The sequence below is a fragment of the Crocodylus porosus genome, unplaced genomic scaffold, assembly GCF_001723895.1.
Source record: "Crocodylus porosus isolate Cpor-Errol unplaced genomic scaffold, CroPor_comp1, whole genome shotgun sequence".
Classification (NCBI taxonomy): domain Eukaryota; kingdom Metazoa; phylum Chordata; order Crocodylia; family Crocodylidae; genus Crocodylus; species Crocodylus porosus.
In genome coordinates this window covers 53578769-53587380 of record NW_017728931.1, presented here as the reverse complement: position 1 = coordinate 53587380, position 8612 = coordinate 53578769, and the positions used below count along the sequence as shown (strand labels likewise).

The following is an 8612-nucleotide window of genomic DNA, read 5'->3' as shown; positions in this document are numbered from 1 at the left end:
TTTGCAGCAGGGAATTGAGATTTGGCAGAAAAAAAGCAGGGAATTGAGATATGGCAGAAATTACTGTGGTGTCAGGGATGTGTCATTGTGAAGTACTACCCAGAAATGAAACTGTAACTTTTTGGCAACCCCTTCACTCCCTGCAGTGTGTATGTTCTTGCTCAGGTGTGGTTAGAGTTTGACTTCTACACTCTCAGAAGATGTGTTCTGTACTAAGCATGGTCCATCCTCTTACAATTTGTACATGCCAGCTAGATAGTGTGTCCTGTCCCCATCAAGCAACTGAGCACGCACCAACACCCCCAACCTGGAGAGGAACAGGACTTCCTTACTTCTCTCAGCTGCTGAAGGCAGCTCATAAGAATAATCTTGTTGAAATAAGATGCTTGGAAGCCATAATACCCAAATGTAAGGTTCCTCAAGGAACCTTAACTGTCATGTATTATTACCCCTTATCATCATGTTCTGTCTAACAGTGAAGTCCTGCATGGAGCAATCTTATTTGCAAACGATTGTTCATCATCCACATTTTCATGAGGACCACAAACTTCTAGTTACCACATGATGAAAATGATGCAGATATATTATTAATAGATTTTAAACTCAGAGGGGATAATTATATTAGCTAGTTTGACATCCTTTATCACAGGCTATTTCACCCACTATGCTTAATACAGGTGTGTTTGTCATGAGAAGCATAAAAAGCAGACTTACTTTATTTTAATAGTGGTACACTCTGGATATATTAGCAGCTAGTGTTTTGTAAATATAAATCAACAATTCCTCTTCTCCTTAGTCACAGACAAGCCACTGACTCAAACATGCAGACCCTCCACCACTAACTCCACTGAAAACTTAAGGGAACATTTTCCTTGATTCTAATAATATGTTCTGTGAGTCCACTCAGAGAACCTAAACTACCTCATCTTTTTTCCAAAATATGACAATTGGAGTTACTCCACAAATTCTCATCCTTCAAATATCTCAACACAAGTTGCTATAGATGGACATGAGACAGAAATAGAGAGAAAGACTTTTCCTAAAATCTAAAGCTTTGACTTTCCAAGATTGTGCTTGTATGTGTCAACTACAACTTTCTAATTATGTTGGACTCATTTATTAATACCTATTTCCATCATTAGTTGTAGCTTACACATTTTCTTTGTCTGGGACCTACTCTATTTTAATTTAATCCCTTGCCTCCCAGGAACATCCCAGTGGAGAAAAGGTACCCTGTGTCTGAGTAGGAGTCTGGAAGCTTTTTAAAAGACCACTACTGTGTTCATGGCTTTAGACCTTCCCTTGGGTCTTGATAACTGTTGTCAGCCACCATCCTCTTTCTGCTTCAAGAGGGGAGGGTGCTGTTCCTCTTGAAAATTTTCCTTTGCTCAGTTACTCTAGATATGGATCTCATATCATCCTAACTAATCCTTCTTCCTTGGTGTTTACATCCTTCAAGGTCTGTAGACAATCACCATATTCCCTTCAGAGTTGTTCAGCTAAGTTTTATCATTATTTTATTGTTCCCTCAAGTTGTTCTTTCTAATTATCTCTGGCTAATCTCTGACTATTCAAAGTTTTTCTGGGCTCAAGGTGCTTGCAACCATATATTATATTTCTTTTATGTCAGGTGGTTTTAATCTTGGGCCTGATATCCATCTTTTTGGCACCATGAGGCTGACCTCTGCTACTCCTGTGCCACAGGCTTGACAGAGAGGACCAGACGTTGACGAAAAGTGTCACAGAGCATAATATACACAAAGGGGTTGAGGCAACTGTTTGCATAGCCCAGGCTGATGGCTGCATTGTATGTGTAGTAGAAGGTAAGGGTTGGGCGGCTGATGGACAGCTGTATCAACTGTAGCAGGTGATATGGTGACCAACAGGTAAAGAAGACCAGACATATAGCAATGGCAGTTCGTGTCACTCGCTTGAGCCTCAGCTGGACGCTGCGCTGAGTAGTTGGGGCTACGGAAGACTTCATATGTTGGAGGATACGTGCATAGGCAGCAGCAATGACCACAAAGGGAAGGGTGAAGGCCAGAAAAAACTGGTACAAAGTGAACCAGTACAAGTCAGTTTCTGGATGTGGAAGGCGGATGCCACAACCCACAGTCCCGTCAGGGAATGGAATAAGCCTGGCATAGAGCCAAACTGGGGTAATGCTGATAAAAGAGAGTATCCAGAGGAGACAGATAACCAAGGTAGCAACAAAGGGCTTCCTGAATCTTGAAGAGGAGATGGGGTGAACTGTAGCCAAATACCGGTCAATGGACATAGCAGTCAGAATGTAAGTGCTGGTGAATTGACTGTTAGCATCCATGGCAGTGATGAGTGTACACATCGTCTCACCAAAGTGCCAGATGCCATTTCCCAGGAGCTGGTGGATCATGAAGGGCATGCCCAAGAGGAAGAGGAGGTCCACAACAGAGAGATTGATAATAAAGATGTCTGTGACGTTGTGACACCAGTGGAACTTGGACTTTTTCACTACAGTAAAGATGACTACAGAGTTGCCAGCAGTGCCCAGCAGACAGATAATGCCAAACACAGAAGGCATGATAAAACTGGTATAAGAGATGCTCTGCAGATCTGGCCACTCTGAAAACCAAGAAAACATACTGACAAAGGGTAGACTTCTGTCATTTAGAGCTTCAGGTTTGTGACAAAATTTACTCCTGGCAAAAAGGTTCTGCCAACACACCTCCCTTTTACAAGTACTCTTGTACTTTCTGCTGTTCCAGTCCTGGCTTCTCAAGCAAAAGCTGCTAGTGGACAGGATCCAGAAACAGGTCCAAGATTTTACAAAGAGGGGTGAGGTGGGGGGTGGTTTCACTGACCAGGCCTGCCAGGGTGGCTGCACTCCTGCTCCCAGCCTCCTCCCCACCCCTCCCCTTCACCAGGCCAGGCAGACCTCAGACAAGAGCTGCAACTGGGGTCTTAAGTCCAAAAAAGAAGGTAAGAATTCCCTGCCCTTTTCCCTCCATGCTCAGTGGCACATCCTTCTACTTCCATCTGCATCTCCTTCCTCTCCCATGCATCCCTCTCATGACTGCTGCTGCTGGTGTCTGCATTGTCCTGGGGGCAAGGGAATCTCTTGCCCATTCCAGCCAGGCTGTGGGGATCTGCACTCACCTGGCACCATAGCAGCAGTGGTAGTGGTAGGCAGGCACATTCCCCTTCCCTGTGCCTGCTCCCAGGGTAGTGGGGAGCACCAAGAGGGAGCAGGCAGAAAAGGCAGAAACATCCCTGCCTCTGCCACTGTCCTGGGCTGATCCCAGCCCCTGTGCAGCCTGGCTGCAGCAAACAAGAGCTCCCCTTAGCCACAGGAGAGTGTGGACACCAGCAGTAGTAGGCTGGGGAAGGGGGAAATGAGAAGGGAAGGGACAGGGAGGAGAGGGGCTGTGACTTTGAGCACAGAGGGGAAGGAAGGAAGGAAGGGAATTCTTACCTTCGTCTGGACTCAAGTCCCTGGCTGCTGCTCCTGAGGCATAATCAGAAACTTAGGGTGTGGCCATGACACTGCATCCCCTTTGGATCCACCCATGACAGGATCTATAGCACCCCTGGGTTTTCAAGTTGTGGGCTGTACACATAGCTCTCTATGAGAATTGCAAAAACATATCAAACCTGTGACCTGTGGCTGCTGTACTCTAGTCTCCTGCATCAGACTGAGCAATGTAAAATATCGTTCAAGGCAAGGTTCAGGGAAGTTCATAAAGTACAATTATAGAATAATTGAGAGAACACTGATGTCTAATCCTAGGTATTTCACAGTCACCTTGGGCCCTCAAGTAGGTGAGGTTTTATCCTTTATACATTAGGTAGGTAATAGTTTTATTATTTAGTTAAAAATATAGGCTGCTTGCAAATGTTACAAAACAAACCAAAATGTGCTTTACTGGAAGAAGCAGTGCATTGCTTTGACCCAGCTCTGCAGTGTCTGTAAATATCAGATGCTTCACTGGGGCTTATTAGTGCTTTTAGCTAATACCTGATTCAATCACTAAAATGCCAGGTTTAAAGTGCCGTTTGTTTGTTTGTTTTTAATGTCGGCAAGCACCCGTAAAGTCTGATCCTACTTTAAAATCATACTAAGTTTTTAGCCTCAATGATAACTTGTGAAACTCCCTGGCACAAGATAACACTGAACTGTGTTAAAAAGCATCTCCTTTTACCCAATTTCACTGAATGCCCCTTTTGTTCTCCTATCAGAGTAAGGAGAACACCATTTAAATCCTCTATATTTTATTTTATTTCCTATACCATTATTATGTCCCTTTTATTAATCGCTTCTGCAAACTAACAGTCAGTCTTTCCAGACTCACTATGACAATCCCTCCATTCCATTCATCTCTTTTGCCACTCATCCTTAACCTCCTCCTGTTGTTACGCATCTTTGCTTTTGAGATGAAGTGACCAGAACTGAACCCAATCAATCCTCCAGGAGAGTGGACTTTGGAGTATCATTGTATCATTGCATTTCCTGAGAAAGCAATTCGGTGTTGAACTTGAAGACCTTTTTAAAAATTGTTTTAGTCTTTTATTAAGCTGACTGTCATGGTTCAAAAGCACTCTCCACAAATGCTGAAAGGAGTTGCACCAATGGCATGGGGCAGTCTCCATCTGGACAGTGACAGATAGCTGACATTTATTTAAAGGCTTATGGGTTGCTTTTAGGTTTAAACTGGCTGACAATGGTAGCTGGGAAGCTGCAAGCATGAGGGAGCCCTTTTCCATGCACCCTTTTCTACAGCTCTGTCCTGATACTGGCGTTGGAAGAGTACATGTCAGAGAAGCCTAAGGCTGTGAACAGATGTCACCTTTGTGGCAACACATGAAGCTTCAATGCAAGCATATAGATGTCTTCGCTGCTTGTCATGCCACAAGTGCCCCAAATGATTGTGGGACAACACCTATAAATGTTTTTTTCCACTTTATCACAGTGAATGTTTATATAGTTATGGGGCATCAGCTGAATGCACCATTGAAGAGCAATGGTGCAACCTATGTTCGATGTGGTATCTCATCCTATTCTTATAAATAAACTGAGCAGCTGTAATGTAGATGATTACACAGTCAGGTGCATGGACGACTGGTGCCTCCTGAGTCTGGGAGGGCACCCACAGATGCCTCCAGCAGCGTCAGCAGCAGGGGAGGAGCTGGTGAGCTCCCGCAGATGCCGCTGGCGGCAGTAGCAGGCATGGCCCAGTTGGGGGGCATGTGCCCCCCTGCACCCCCACACCAGTCACTTATGTCTCTGAGAAGGGGGAAGCTGCTGGGACCCGAATGTCCTTTTTTGTTCTTTTTGAATTTGGGGGCAGCCAAGACCGTTGAGGCCCAAGCACAAAGAAGCCAGCAGCCCTGGAGGCTTTTGTTGCATCTCTGGGGCTGTGCATGATGCTGGCAGGGAAAAGGGGGATGTGTATGGCTGCCTATGGCCTCTTCTTGTAGGGCACAGGGCTACCTTTTTTTGGTTTTGTTTGGTTTTTTTAAGGGTGGGGTGGTGGTGGGCAACTATATGTATGTAAGCGTGATGGCAAGGCTCCAGGGTGGAAAGTTGCAGGCCTCGGCATGGCATGCTCAGTTTTAGGGTATGCAACAATCAGCTGATTGTTTACCCCAGCCCTGGAGTGCTGGCACATTTAAAAATTGCATGTGCTGCCCAGCTGGGTTGCACACAAGGCACAGGCATCCCCAGCATAAAGGAATCCTAAGTCTGGGGAGATGCTCCCTATCCCAGGGTCCCCGTGTGCTAGGGCTGTCAGGAAACTGTGTGCAGCTGGACTGCACATGTAGCTTGTTGGCTTCTCACAGGTATGCAAGGACTGCTAGCAATCAGCTGCCTGCCCATGGCACTGGAGCTGAAGGACTTCCCCTGTGGAGGACTTTAAATAAATGCCATGCCTAACAGTGGTGGTTACACTGCTAAGTTATGGGGAATCAGAGGCTCATGGCAGGGTTTGAAGTCCCCAGTGGGAATTTAAATTCCCAGCAGCAAGCTTCTGATCTCCTGCACCCTGGCAGCCAGGGACGAACTGTGAGGTGCAGGGTTTTGACAATCAGCTGATCGTTATTCCCTGCCTGGACAGCTGTGGTCTTCAACCAGCTGATTGTGAGCTTACCACACTGGGGCTCTGCCCTGTAAACCCACTTGATGTGTGGACATGCCAATCTTCTTCACAGGGTATGTTGCAGCATGATAGTGGTGCTACAACTGCGAACTCTGTTATAGTCCAAGGTACCCCTGCCACTCAAATTCCTTTCCTTGGGGGCCACCATCAAGTATCTTAATCTGCTTGGTTTCAGTGCTGCCATGTGGCAGTAGAGAGTATAGAGCACTCTTATTATGGCTGTGACACTGGTGCATCGCCACCAGGGTTGTGATAGCAAGAGCCTGTGTGCAGACAAGACATTAGCAGCTTGTCAGCTTTACAACCATTCTGTTCTTTAGATTTGCTCCAAGCAGGGTTAGATGACATGTTTCATAGGATGCCAGCAATTTGTCTATGCTAGTGCTCTCACCATTGCTGACATCGCTAGGAGGGCAGCAGTGGGAAATGTTCAATATGAAGACATTCCAAAGAAATCCAACAAAAGAAAGTTAGGCTATAGTCTCTTCAGAGGTTAGTCTCTGCTCTCTTAATTCTTTCCTCTTTTCCCTAGGAAGCTGGTGTTTGGGTTTATTTTGCAGGTGAACCATTTCTGTGTCTAAATAAAAGAGGATTCTGTATGTTCTCCCCAAGTCTACTAATTATTTTTTTCTCCCTTCCTTCCTTCTGCTCAATCAATTTCTCTATTCTCAGAAAAATCGGTATATTCTAATTTCCCTCCAGGCTACTCTTTTCCTGGCTTCCTAATATCTATTCAGTGCTTCCAAAACAATTCCGTACCTCCACTTAGCCTGCATAAGGTTTTACAAGCAGCATGATTAAAAGAGAAATCAGTGACTATTCTCCCCAGATGTGGAAAGCTGTACTCACTGGCAGTGGTCAGGTTGGCTCCAGGTTCAGAGTTGTTGCTGATGTTCAGTCCGAAAGGCAGAAGATCCATGGCTTCATCTCAGTCTTATTACAGCTGATCTCTCCTGTACTCTCATGCGAGTTAGCACAGCTCTGTGCAAGCAGTCTCTCCTGTAGCGCAGTCCCTATGATTCTAAGGTTGGGGGGAGTGGATTTTTTCCTGCCTTAAAGCTTCTCTGCTCAAATTGGTATAAACTGCTCTCTCTCCCTCCTCAGCGGTTCCCCCTGACATCACCTAGCCATAATCATATTCAGAAGCAGATGTATATTAACCTTTTCCCTGTCAGCTATACCAAGGCTGCACGTTCCAATTGTTTTGCCTTCAGAGAAACTGGTGAGCCAGCTAAGGTAGCTTTCACCTGCTTAACTTCATTTGCAGTAAAAGGTTCCCCATGATATTAAGGACTTTGTCTCTCTAGCCAGGTTTTGTCAGCAGCTTTTTTTACTAACAGTGAAAACTGGTTCCAGAAGGGAAGAGCACTTATGGATTAATCTGTAGTATGCACATTGCCATGGCAGATTGCTGTTGCAATTATAAAGAATAAATTACAAATTAAATTGAAAAACTAAAACACCAAAAGCCAAGCACTAAATGCAACAAGCGTGTTTTGCAGCCTGCTAAGAAGGTTGCTAAACTCAGGTTTTAATAGACTGAAATTCCCTCCTCTTAGCAAGATGGGTTCCTGCAACTGAAAGCCCCTACTGAGAGGAGGCTGTGATTTTGAAATGGTGCCTTTTTGGTAAAAAGGCAGAGAAATAACTTTTGAATATATGGCACAGTCCTGGCTCCTGCCCATACCTCTAAATGCTTCTCTTGCCAACAGACATCGCATCTGCTTTATCTGGGTTAAGGTATAGATGTTTTGCTTTCAGACTGAATGTTTAATTTCATGTATATGAAGCAGTGGCATGCCCTCACCATGAATAATGTGCTTAGTTTTGGTCATCTCCTCTTAATAAAATATTGCAAACACAGAAATGCTCAGAGACTGCTGATGAAAATGATTAATATTATTTCTGTTGTGGTAACACCTAGGAGTCCTGAGACCCTATGGGCTAGGTACTGCATAAATAGAACAAGAAGATGACCCTGACCCAAGAAGATGGGGTATAGAAGTATGAAAAGTCTTCTCCATAGGCTCATCTATGCTGGCATTTAAAATCATGCTCTATACATGTTTGCTAACATAATTTTAAAACCTGTTCCTAGTCAGGAACTGGGAACAGATGTTTGCATCCTTTCTAAACTAGATCTACAACGGATTTTGCAACAACATAATTAAAATCCTATTAAACAGAAAAACCTGATAAAATCCTGTTGTAGACAAGCTATGTAAGGAGAGACTGAAAAAAAAGGGAATTAAGTTTAAAGAAGGGACTAAAAGGGATTAAAGATGGTGACTTGATAGAGGTATATAATGTCTGGAAAGAATAAATGACATGTTTCTTTTTACCTACTTAGAATACAAGAACAAGGAGGTATCAGTAGAAAGACAGCAAAGGTAACCATGTAAAAGGAAATACATTTTTATACAGTGCATCATTATTCTGTGGGTCTAATGATACTTGATTGCATGGAGACCGTGACTT

General features: G+C 44.3%; 1 protein-coding gene across 1 annotated transcript; it reads right to left on the bottom strand.

Annotated features, from left to right (window-relative positions):
• Positions 1-693: 693 nt before the first annotated feature.
• Positions 694-7187, bottom strand: MCHR1 (melanin concentrating hormone receptor 1). Its single transcript, XM_019544983.1, has 2 exons — positions 6984-7187; positions 694-2601 (listed from the first exon to the last, which is right to left on the bottom strand). Exons 1-2 carry the CDS (start codon positions 7051-7053, stop codon positions 1688-1690), a joined length of 984 nt encoding a protein of 327 aa, XP_019400528.1. The 5' UTR covers positions 7054-7187; the 3' UTR covers positions 694-1687.
• Positions 7188-8612: the final 1425 nt, after the last annotated feature.

Bases quoted from the DNA above. Each gene is read 5' to 3' on its own strand.
- MCHR1 (XM_019544983.1), bottom strand. From the start codon at position 7,053: ATGGATCTTCTGCCTTTCGGACTGAACATCAGCAACAACTCTGAACCT. The intron at 2,602-6,983 runs GTGAGTACAGCT...CTTGGTTTTCAG, and splicing joins AGCCAACCTGACCACTGCCA to AGTGGCCAGATCTGCAGAGC.